We start from the raw sequence: 12,644 nt of genomic DNA, 5'->3' as shown, positions 1-12,644 counted from the left end.
AGGAAGATCCAATTCAAGTTGGAGATTCGATCTACCACTGCAAGAACTATTTAAATTTACTATCAGTTGGATTTTTGTCCTGGTTTGTTCGTTTATGCCACTGACCGGAGCATTTTACAGGTGGTTTTGTTGGGTTTGTGTTGCCATTCATGTCTCCCTGTTGTTTGGGGCTTTTTCACAAAGGAAAGAGAACAATTTAAAAAGATAGAAGTTAATTAAACAGTGATGAGGGAGCAGGCTTATACTCTGTTTATAAAACTGAGCCACACACCTTACATAGGCACTGAGCTTTCCCATGTCTTTTATTCATATATTCTATTTCTGACTCTCAGCATTTTCTTACTTCAGTCCTGAGTCTCCTCTGATGCAATTTTGTGAATCTTGCTGAAACTAGTGACTCGGAGGGTGCCCAGGCAGAGAACCAAGCAAGTCATCTGACTTTTAATTGTGATCTACGAGGTTGTGAAATGTGCTGTAGCAGTATTGCACTTACCTGAGCCTTCAACACATAAAACATTCATGTTCGTGGCTTGGCTTCGCGGACAAAGATTTGGGAAGGGCTTTACCCATGCTCACTGCCAGCACGCTGATGGCTGAAAAGGCCAATGCGGGATAGGCAAGTCTGGTTGCAAAGAGCACAGCGGAAGGTCTCCTTGGGTGGTACAATCAAGGGCTGACAAAGAAGAGATCTGCTCACCAAGCACACCTCACTCAGCCATCTTGCCATGTAAGAAAAGCTTTACTTATGTGTCTTACTTCATGTAGGACACATGGAGTTGGCTCTGTGCTGTAGAGAGAAGGATGATGTGGAGTCCTTTAGGTTCACCACTGTTTTCTGTGACGTTTAACCAATGCAGACATCCTGGTCTGCAATTTTATACCGTTTGCCTGGTTGGGGGGCGCTTATAGCATTGTTACCAGTTGTCTGGGAACCGCCGCAGGGCAGCAAGTGTGAAAACAGGTGTTGTAAGAGCTGGCTGGTTGTAAGCCAAGTGTGTGGCTGGTTGAGGAAGGGTCACTTCACCCGGTCCTTTGAGTAGTGGGTTCATTCAGAGTGCTGTCATTGAGCATTACAAGTGGCTGCCTGTGGCTCTTGGGCTGTCAGATTCAGCGGTGCACGCCAGGGGCCCTGGTGCAAGCGATGCACTAGGAACTCTCCCTGCCACCCACCGGGTCTTGTCCAACCTTTCCAGCTCCAGCTTCTTCCCACGTTCAGCCTGGGTTTCCCTTCTGCAGTTTTGTTTCTCACATGCAGTAGTCATGTCCTGGCTACACTTTCATCACTTTTTTCACTGTTTAACGTAAAGATATTTTAGTGTTCCAGAACTGTTTCAATTGCAGCTGCTGCTTTTATCAGGTGGTTTAGGGATGGTCATATTTGGAGGAGTCTTTGTAGAATGGAATAATCAATATTTTTACTAATGATTCTTCAGAGGATTAATAAAAGTTGCTCAAAGCTTTGATATGTGTAAGACCCGAATACTTGTTTCCTCATGCCACCGCGGAACGTCTCTCTTTGATCATTGTGAGGAACTGAATGAGTGTACATCCTGTGTCTGTTGCTAGACGGTGGAGTCACCACTGATCTGTCAGCAGTGATATCATTGGATTAATTTGTAAAAATTGAATTTTGGAACGTTCTAACGTTGTCTTGCTTTCACAAATTATTTTGGTGTATTTATGCTGGCTATACCTTGACTCTAACATATTTTTTCCAAGTACACTCTCACGAAAAATGCCAATATTTATAATTATTGTCTATTTCAGACGCAACATTTATTAAATCTGACAAATAATGTCTAATAAGCAAATTGTCATTTTTCAGTGAGCTGATTCTTGATTCCTTTAATTGTCAATTGAAAATGGTTCATTGATATTTTCTTTGTACAGAAGATAATTTTGTGAGGGTAAGAGAGTGCCTGAATATTAGAAATATCTAATACAATTAGAAATTATCCCGACATATGCAAATTCCAGCCATTTGATGGCAAAACGATCTGTCTTCATGGGATATTCTTTTTGAATTCTTTCCTAAGAATTAGAAAGAAACAAACACAACTTGTGCTACCTGAAATTATGGTACACAAAATACTTGTATAGCTGGAGATGAATTGTGTTTAACATTCCACTTCATATTCCTGTGCCAATATGCCCAACTAAACCCTCTCGCTGCTCCATATCTGACCAGGCTGATTTCTTCTACTGCTTGTGTCCTGGACTGAGTAAGGAATTTCTCATTTCCTGATGCAGAATTAATTGGGAATTCTACTGCAGGTGTAGTTTAGGGGATAAGACTATCAAAACAGATTTTTAAAAATGTGTTGCGCATCTTTAATTTCTTGAGCAACATCCTTAGTAGTTAAATTTTGTGTGTCATTGTTTGGTATTTAGTATCCTGGTAACATAATTAGCACTAGACGTACAAAACAGATGCTCTTCCTGGGTGTTCGTAATCTAATACCGGGAGGAACTGGAGAAGAACTGACCAGACATCCAGTTAAAACATAAGCTGTGTCCTTTTTACTAGTTGGCCCTATGAGTTAAAACTTCTCTTATAGTTCTGTATACTCTCTCTCTATAGGGAGAGTTTATATATATATATATATGGTTCTGTCTACCTGAATTGTGCAATTTGGAGTATTTTCACAGAATTCACTGAATCATCTGGTTGGAAGAGACCTTAGATCACCGAGTCCAGCCGGTCACCCTGCACTGCCAGGGCCCCTCAACCATGTCCCTCCGCATCTTTTAAACCCCTCTAGGGATGGGGACTCCACCACCTCCCTGGGCAGCCTGTTCCAGGGTGTGACAACCCTCTCTGTAAAGAAGTTTTTCCCAATAGAAAATAGTATCAGGTTCAAAGAATTCATTCGATGACATAAAACCCCAAAGTGGGCCAGCGAGTGCCTCTGGAGCCTGGAAATCTTCCTCACTCTGGTTACGTGGCACAGCGAGAGCCACGTACCTTTAGATTTCTGGGTTTGATGTCGTGTTTCAGTTGTGTGTTAAAACAAAGTAAAATGTAAACACAAAATCTGGATGTAAAACCTAAATGTAAATATGAATGTAAAGTTTGAACATAAAATCACAGCGTAATGTGACAACCTCAACTGCAGTGAGAAATGGCATCATATGGAAACGTGAAACATCAACATAAACGTAATGACATGACAGAAAATGGAGAAGTAAAATAAGATAAAATCTAAATGTAAAATGCCATGAAATGACATAAAACCTGAACCTAAAATCTAGACATCAAATGACAAAGAATCTAGACACAATCTGAACATAAGGTGACGTAAAACCTACAGGTAAAATAACAACAACAACAAAAAATCCCCAAATGACACAAAGTCTAAACTAAAAACAAACTACTGAAATTGATGGAAAATCTGAATGTGAAATTTAAATGTAAAAAATAAATTGACATCAGATCAAATCATAAAATCCAAATGTAGAGATGTAAAATCTAATAGTAAAATATAAACAATCTAAACTGACATCAGATGTAAATGTGGAATCTACATGTAGAATAATGTAAAATCTCTAAGTAACATCTAAATGTAAAGATACAATGACATAAAATTCTGGGGTGGGCCAGCGAGTGTCTCTGGAACCTGGAAATCTTTCTGCCTCCGGATGCAGGGCACAGGCAGAGCTGATGGCTTTTTACATTTCGATTTTTTTTCAGATTTTGATTTTTACATTTAAATTCTGTGTTCAATTCCATAGAATGTAATCAAAAAATCTAGGTGTTAATTCTGGCCATAAAATCACAATCTCAAACGACAACCGAAAACCACAATGTGAAAACACAAAATCTGAATGTAAAATCTAAATATAAAATGTAAGTGCAAAATCTGAACATAAAATGACATCAAATCTACACAAAATGTCATTTTCCATTTAGATTTTATGTCTCCTTCAGTGACTTTTGGCCAGTCTCAAGCCCCGTGATCCCACCTAATGGCTGAATTCCACAGCCACTGGATAGCGTTGTTCCTCACTGCAACTTGAGGGGTTACGGCGTCCGTGCGGAAATCGATTCCCTGTTCCATCGGCCCCTGCTCGGCCAATACTTGTCTGTGCTCCTGCCATAAACGAGAACACCTTAAAAAATACTTCAAACGGCTGCTAGGGAAGAAAGGGTGATGTCTTTGCTGAGAACAACAACGCTGAGAAATGTTTAGAGCTAGAACGTGGAGCTCGGCAATCCCGAGCACCCCGGGAATGTTGATATTCCTTTGGAAGCATCGGCTGCAGCCCATTGCCTCGAGGCTCAGCCCAGTGATCACCCTTGAGCGGAGTGATGACAGCCCTGATCATGCTCTTCAGCAAGATTTGGCAAGGATTTGAAGTCTACAACCTGGGCACCATGCAGGGGGAAAAAATAAGAAGGGCTGAGAGTTCTCAAATCTATTTTCATGTCTCATTAATTCCTTCACCTCACATTTGAGGTAAATGGCATCTTTTCCTTGGTGTAAAGGAGAAAAATAGACCCAGGAGATGGGCCGTTCCACTGCACATTCGCTTTTCCCCTGGAGGATGCAGAGTTAAAGAGCATCGCTAGATAAATCTGAGCGGCAAATGATGGGTCCCGCCCAGGATCGTGAGATCTGTGTCATGCCTTGGGATGGCAAAACCTCAGGCTGAGCAGTTATTCTGAATTTTTGAGGCATTTTGAGCCACACTTTGCCTTTGGTTGGAGCAGCAGCCTCAAGCTTTGTAAATTCCTTGACTTCACCTGACGATGTGTGTGGTCTGAGGAGCAGACCCAACAGGAGTGCTGTGAAGCCTCCTTAGACAAGGACACTCCTCTGCCACCTGATGGAAGCGGAGGTGTATGGAGCTGATGCTGAGCACCTTAAAAAGCAGGTTTTTTATTTACACCCCGAGCAGGTGACTTTGCCCTGGGAGGTCACACCCCTGCCTTCCTTTGCAGCACTTCGAGGTGTTTTGAACTAATGCGGTATCCGGACTTGTGCTGTTATTACTCTTGACTGAACCCGAACACACGGATTATTTTAAATTGCCCCCAAATCGTGTCACACTGTTTGGAAACTGAAGGGCAGCAGTGGGAAAGTTTTGTGCAGTGGCTCAAGGTAAGATGGGAGGTCTCAGCTGAGGGAGCGCTGACGCAGAGGGAGCGATTCCAAACAGCAGCAGCCCAGGCGGAAACTGCCAGCACTTGCCGAGCTCGTTCCTTATCCTAAAGCTACACGCCTGACCTCTCCTCACAGAGGCCACCCTGCAGACTCCCACCTTGGGACCCCCAGCCATCCATTTGGTCAGTTTTCCAGATTTTCATGAGTTTCTTTTTTCAGGGCAACACTCGGTCTTTTTTCCTGGCTTTGGCTATTTCCCAACTTAACTGCCGACCTGCTGGGCTGCACCCTTGAAGCGACCCCATCCCCTCCGAAGAGCTCCAGTCCATTCAGAGTTCTCTTCACAAGGTCAAAATCCAGGGGCGTATGGAATCGGATGGCAGTTCACAGAATTCACAGAATTTAGTTAGTAATTTTAATTAACAGCTTGCTTACAGGCGGATTTAATGGATTTTGGAGCAACAGAAGGATTTGCAGAGGCTTAAGTTCATGCCACTGGGGTGAACCACTCCATGGTCTGTAGTGAGTTTGATATCAAACTCGAAAGTCGATCTCTTCCTCAGTTAACGTGTCTGCCTTGTTCGGCAGGGTACCTGCTCTTTCTGCTCGGTGAGGAGGCTGGCAGGAGTCGAGGAGATGCAGTACTGAAGCTTCTGAGACATGTTAGTCTCATTAAAACCTGTTGCTGCAAACTAAAGTGAATTACTGGAAACGTTAACAACTGTTGTCATAGATTAGAAGTGATTTTTGGAGGATCGCTTTTTGTCCTTCATCTGTCGCTGCTCACAGGTTCAGGACCTTCTGATCAGCCATAAAGCCATAGACTTTTGGTTTAAATGAGAAATTTGAGGAAAATACAGAAGTCATGAGAGACAAAAATGGTCAGAATTGACAGTATTATGTCAGTGACAGAACTATCAGGATCTGCTTTGCTTGAAGAAAATCTGTGTTATTGATGCCGTTATTTTGTGCGTTGTAAGCAGTGCAGGGTAGAGTGTCATCCAACTTGAAGAAGAAATAGGGGCTATTCTAGGGTGCAGAAGCAACACAGGCTGATCTGTCTGGGGGCCCTGCACAGGCTAAGTGTCTGGGGGGATGAGGCCGTGCCATTGTCTGATTTATCCCAGCTGAAGATGTGGCCCATAACCCAACACCCAAAAAGGAAGGTGATTTGCCTTGGTGGTGAACAGAGCAGCTTCAAACACTTTGGGAAATTTGTAGGAGCTTTGCGGTGTGGAAGGCTCCCTGAATCAGCACGTGGCCGTTTGTCCCGCTCTAGGTAATTTCTGGCTCATCTATGCTTTACGCGGGCTGAGAGGTCGGTGTGCTGCCCTGGCGTTGAGACCTCTTTCCACTCAGTTAAGAGCAGCGTGAGCGTTGCTTTGTACCTACAGCAGAAGAAAGGGTGGTAGTCAAGGCTGGTTTGTGCCATCCAGGGTACCATCTAGCAACGCAAAGTAACCCGGGAAAAGGAGATTGTCCAGGTTAATTACTGTGTAGGATCACTGACATGGGTTTGTACTGGCCAAACACCTCAGTGCGTTCAACTCTGCGTCTTTCATCAAAGTGTATGAATATGCCCTTTTAAAAAAAGTGTCGTTTCTGTGAAATAGGTGAGATAAGAGGTTTCCTGTGCTGTAATAGCTTTAGAAAACATCGTTCTAATTTGCTTTTGATCGCCGAACCTTGAACATTCCTTTCTTTCACATCACAGGGTGGTGATTCTGTGTATAAATGGGGTTTTGGTTCTTTTGACCCCAGTTCTACCCTAGGGGAATGCAAATATTTGTTCTCAGTTTTCCTGGGCACATTGATTAACAAGCAGGCCATTGTAACAAACGGGCAAAGCCATGGCTCATTGGGTGAGCTGATAAATTTGGAATGTGACATTGTGTTAAAATACTTAAAACTTCAAAAGATTAGTTATAAAGTGACGTGAGTAACGATGAGATGTTTGTAGCACCCAAGGCTATATTAATACTGCAGTAAGCAAAGGCAGCTCATAAACTGGTATAAATCAAACCAGCGCAGAGCAGCTGGTTCAGGGAGGTTACGGTTTTAGACTGTTTGTAAATACATGTAAACCTGTAAATCTTGCAGTTGTTTCGTTGCCCTCTTTGATGGGGGGCACTGCTGGTGAGAAAAGGAAATAAATCAGATAGTTGAGCCATTTCTTAGCTGTGGGTCATGAGCCTGTGTCTTCACGGCAGCCTGTGGAAGTGCTGCCAGGCGTCTGTATTTAGCGTGACTCTAAGTATTGAAATGGCTAAGAATGGCACATTTCTACTCAAAACCATTCTCAAGTGTGTAAAAGTCACCTCTTTAGAAAATAAATACGCAGCATGGTCCAGTTAAAGCACTGTTTAATGAACTTCATACTTTTCCAACGTACCCTGATTGATTCTCTGAAGTGTCACACGCTTCTTGCAAGTCCTGAGCAGCCAACAGGAGGCTGGGTAGTTTGCTGGGTCTGTCCCACTTTCCAGGCTGTACATGAATAATAAGGGAGAAAAGTAAAATGTAGCATTCGTAGAAGCGAAAACTTCACGCGTGGGGATCAGCAAGTGGACTCACACCAGCCAAAGCAAACGCTCATTGTTTTGCCACATCTCCATTTTAGGGATCGTTTTTTATCTTGTACTGGTTAACACATTTCTGAGGAAAGAAGTGAAAACGTTCTCTTTTATCTGTGTGTTTCACACCGGTGTGCGGTCACTCAGTCCTTGGGGGAATAGCCATTCTCAGTGATGCTTTCCCTGTCGGGCCATATATGCCATGTTCTCTTTCCAGGGTAACGGTTCTTAGAGTTAGAAGCACTGCAGGAGCAAGCCCTTCCATGGTGTCCTAAAGAGCAACAGGTTTTTAGTTTATCTTCAGTTTTCATGTGGTCAGCTGGACATAAACGCACTAGAAATTTGGGTGTGAGGATTATACTAAGTTGGTGTATAGATATATGCACGCACACACGATATATACACGTATGGATACACACACACTAGTTCAAAATGGTGTTTTACAAAAACTTTTTCATGTGCACGTGTGACACTGTACCTGAGGTAATGGTTTGGCCACTGATCGCTTTGTTTTGTTTTTCCAACAGTCAGCAGTGGAAGATGTAAGTACCCAAAGTAGATTAAGCAATGCGATGTATGTAAGTGTTTTGTCTGTGTTTGTTAAATTTTGTGAATATTTAGCTGTCTTTTTTAGTATAAGGAAGAACCATCTAGAATGTTGTTACAAAACAGTTTTGAGGGTGCAGATTTTTTTTACCGTGTTTCAGTTAGATGCGGATCTGTATCTTGGCTTTGTATTTTCAAAGGGCTGTTAGGAGGCACTTGGCTGCAGCTGACATCCAGCAACCCAAATTCAGCCACAGTGAATTGGGACTGGAGATGAAAGCGGAGCTTTAAGAGACTCTCTGCAGAATGTGTTCTGAAACTCAAGTGCTCACAGAGATCGCAAGCGCCGCAGATCAATCCTCCCTCCCAGTACCTGGCCTGCGTTGAGTTTAGCTGCTGGGTTTTTCCCACACTCTGCAAGGTGCTTTGCTAAGTTACTTCACAGGCGGTTACTCCTTTCTGAAGCAAGAAAGATCCACGCTCCCGTTGGTGGGAAATAACAAATTCTTTGTAGAATAGAAAGGTTAGAATTTTGGTGGATTTGAATGTCTCTGATCCCGTGGTGTATTTCCAGCTGTGGGTAGCTCTTGTTGCCATGCAAAAATCTCATTTGATTGATTCCTCCAGTTTACTAAAAGTTCCCTCTGAGTTTCAACCGATAGAATGCTTTTTCCTTCCTCTCCTAAATACTTTGTGCTGCATGTTGCCGTGTAATACCTCAGATGATATCTCATCACAAGTTATGAAATGTTGGCAACATTGGTCAGTAGGTTCTGGAAGGTGCCTTTGAATGAGTCTTTTCAAACAAGCTGAAAACGTACAAAATTTAAAGATAAAATCATAATGGGGCCGTACCATTGATTAATGTAAATCTGCTGACGTAAAAGGGGAAGTGCTGATTTACATCAGCGGAGAATGCGGCTCGTGAAATTAAAAGAAAATGAAGGGTTTAGGGGGTTAGTGATGCTGGTCTTGTAACGTAAGCATAAACCTTCACCCAAGGCCACACCGCCGTTAATGTGTAACTCTGCAGCGCCAGAGGGCTCCGGCTGTCCCGGATGCTGCAATGCTGTGGTACCTCCTAGAAACAAAACAGGAGCAGAACCACGTATTCTTTAATTAAATCCTGTCTTCCACTGGGCTGGCTTGGCGTGACTCCACAGACTTCAAAGGAACTAGATTGATTTACAGTGGCTGAGCACTTGGTCTTTTATTCATGTGTACTTCTGCCTAGTGAAATTACGTGGCTTGCTTTTCATGACCATAAAGAGTTTAGTGTTGGCCAGGCAGATGTTGATCTAAACTCTCAAGGTAGTAGCTCAAAGACTGTGTCAAAAATAAAGAACAATAGCTTAAATATCTGCCTCAGAGCATGTGGACCCCAAGAGAAGATAGACTACGCTTGCCCCTGTGTGGCAAAAGGCTAAAGGGCACTCAAGACTTGTGGGTGTTTTAGTAGCGTCGTCGTCACCTTCGTGTTCCCATGCATTGATTTTCATGGTGTTAGGTAAGCAAATGTAACATTGCACTGACATATCTTTTCACTTTTTAATCTAGGAGATATGCTTGATTTAACAAAACGATGCAAGATTGCACGTTGTTCTGGTTTTAGGTCACGGAGTCCCCTATCCTAAAGGGCTCCTTCGTGCCTGGCCAGTGCTTTCTGTCTAGCTGCAGTAAAGTGCAGGCCATTGAGACCTGAGTGGTGCAGACTGGATCAGAGAACTTTATTTGGGCTTTTTGGAGTGTGTGAGAGCTTGAGCACAGGTATCAACAGCGTAAGCGACCATCAGGAATTGGTGAGGAATCCGAAAAAGCGATAGGAGACTTCACTAGTTATATACTGAATACTTTGTAGGGGATTAGCCTGGCAACCAGGCAGCTACCCAGAAAGGCGTGAGGACAGCCAAAGTGAAGCCATTCCCGTTCTGGGTGCCTCAGCCTTCAGTAACACACTCTTGAGAAAGTTACTGTGTTTTTTCTGTCTTGTGAAGCTCTCTGTTAGATTAGCATTGGGTAAATAACCCTTAACAGCAGCAATAGGAACGTTTCAGATGTTGCAGCTTAAGGCATGTTTTCTTTTTCTTCCTACAGACTTAGTTCATCTTCGTCTCAAGTTTTTGCGACACAACCAACCAGTTATGCTCTGAAAAATGTGCTTTAAATGTTTCCGCAAGAATAGCTGAGCTCCTAAATTATTTGGCAGTCTCCAAAAATCTCTTTGCCTCCCCTAATGAGCTGTATAACAACCTCTTGCTCTCTTTCCAAGCCTGGAGGAGGAGGTGTTAATCTTCCACCTGATCCAAGTGCTGGCACTTGTGCTGCAGGAACATCTTTCTTACTGTCTCTCCTCTTGTGGAAGTCTCTGGCCAAAACATCCCTTGGCACTGAGCTTCAGGTCATGCCCCTAGTGCTGCTGATTGCTTCTGTTTAGGCACTTTGCTGGGCAAAGACCAGCTCTGTCTTCTTCCATCCATCACCAGCACAGGCTTTCATACCCTCTCTCAGAAAATGAAAGATTGGGAGGGCTTAACTGCTCACAAGGACCTTTGAGAAAGGTCTTCTTTTTCAGGAGGTGCTGAGAACAGCTTTTGTTTGACAGGTTTACCTCCTGCTGTCTTTCACTCAGACCAATTGTACATCAAGGAATGCCCGTTTTGCTTTTGTTTTGTCCATTGCTTTTCCCCCAAGTGAGCTATCTGAGCTCCTGAGTTTATGTGCTTGGCGCAGAATTTGCTGCGTGAGGTTCTTTGGGTTATGCGGGAAGTCAGGTTTGATTCTCTTAACAGTCAGTTTTAGCCAGCTTGGAGTATCTGGTAGGTTGAGCAGCTCCCGCGCTTTTTTCAGTATATTCAAGAGGAAGATCAGGAAAGCTGTCTAGCCAGTACCAAGTGACTCGGGGGGAAAATCCAAGCGAAGACTTAAAGCTTTGGTGCCCAGAGCCTTTTCCCATCAATGAAATGAGAAGTATTGGAGAAGTTAGCACAGAGTGTGATAAAGACACAACACATCACGTCATTAGGCTGCTTTACACAGTGAGTGGACCATTGCCAGTTTAAACACACTCTGTACATCTGTTTGAAAGCGTGTCTCTGCGTGCGACAGCTAATCCTTTAGCCTTTTATGGGCTTTTTTAGAACTGTAGCCAGCTTGTAACGTGCTATGACTTTTGAATGTTCATCTGGGTTTGACACCTTATTTTGATTTGCTAATTATGGAGAATTTAAAAAATCTCCCTAGTAATTTTGGAGTTTGGATTTATCCCTTTTTTTTTTTTTTTTTAATCTGAAAATGTGTTTGTGAATGTGATAGGGATTCCTTGCTAGGCAGTGTTGCGTAACTTTCTGTTCAGTATAATGGCCTTAACGTTGAGCCACCTGACTGATCCCAGTGAAGTCTATTCCAAAGAGTGCAGGGAATACTGCTGGGGAATTACGTAGCCTGTGTTTGATTCTGAGAGCTAGAAATCTGCAGTTCACCTCCATCACGAGCCATTGCCCTCGAATGAGCGGAGTAGTCAGCAGCCTTTATACATCACTGATGGATTTGGGTGTAAAGCCTCGTACAAGAGCAGAAGTGCGTATTACATAATGGCAGAGAGACCTAGAGATGGGGCTTATTGTGCAGGAGAAGATGGTTTAGTTGCCTGGGCTGTGGTTATGAGCAGTAAAGGCTAAGAAAGCAAGAACAGCTTGAGGGAGCGTTGCGCTGAGTCTCTAGGAATACCAGCTGAGAAGACCCCAAAGATGTCCATACAGTTCTGACTTCTCCGTGGAACCATCGCTGTGCCGCGCTGCACTGTGGTTGCTGCTCACTGCGTATATAAACCTGCAGCAGTGATGACACATGATCTGTAGAAGGTGAAGCTGCCACAGAATAAAATGCATGTTTTAAAATTAGGAACTTCTCTCTGCAGATACGCTGCCCGCCTTGCTGGGGATGGTCAGGGCCAACGCTTTCCCGGTGTGAAGACTGAGCTATTTGTAATTCTTCTTGTCCTTTGCAGGTCAAGCCGGTTACTCACAGCAGAATCACTGTGTCAGCACGGTTTCGAAAACCGCTCCAGGAGCCCTACACTATTTTGTAAGTAGAATTTTGTGTTGGTGAAGTGCCATTGTAGGGGAATGATGGTGGTGTCTAAGATTCAGATTACTTCTGTTTAAAATGCTCCTCCAAATTATTTTGTTGTGCTTTTTTTTCAGCCTGATTGCTAACGGAGACCTTATCAGCCCCATGGTGCGCCTCCTCATTCCCAGGAAAACACTGAATCACTGGGATCACGTTCTCGAAATGGTTACGGGAAAAGTTACCCTCAGAAGTGGAGCTGTTCACAGGTATTGGGAAGCTGAACATTGGCAAACACGTTTGCTATGCATAGATATATTTTGTAAACTCCATAGGTGGATATAATGGGCAATTA

The 12,644-nt window shown here is 43.4% G+C and overlaps 1 protein-coding gene across 1 annotated transcript in view; it reads left to right on the top strand.

The window, feature by feature from the left end:
* The window catches only part of DCDC2 (doublecortin domain containing 2), a gene marked incomplete at its 5' end in the record, with an annotated part of 51,302 nt that overhangs the window by 5,771 nt on the left and 32,887 nt on the right, over positions 1-12,644 (top strand). Inside the window, 2 exons of the mRNA XM_010131488.1 lie at positions 12,231-12,307; positions 12,427-12,558. Of these exons, the coding sequence (XP_010129790.1) occupies positions 12,231-12,307; positions 12,427-12,558 (209 nt within the window). The remainder of the gene's footprint in view (positions 1-12,230; positions 12,308-12,426; positions 12,559-12,644) is intronic.

The sequence above is a fragment of the Buceros rhinoceros genome, unplaced genomic scaffold, assembly GCF_000710305.1.
Source record: "Buceros rhinoceros silvestris isolate BGI_N320 unplaced genomic scaffold, ASM71030v1 scaffold8562, whole genome shotgun sequence".
NCBI classification, from domain to species: domain Eukaryota; kingdom Metazoa; phylum Chordata; class Aves; order Bucerotiformes; family Bucerotidae; genus Buceros; species Buceros rhinoceros.
The sequence above is the reverse complement of the archived record's forward strand: the minus strand, read 5'-3'. Positions and strand labels throughout refer to the sequence as shown.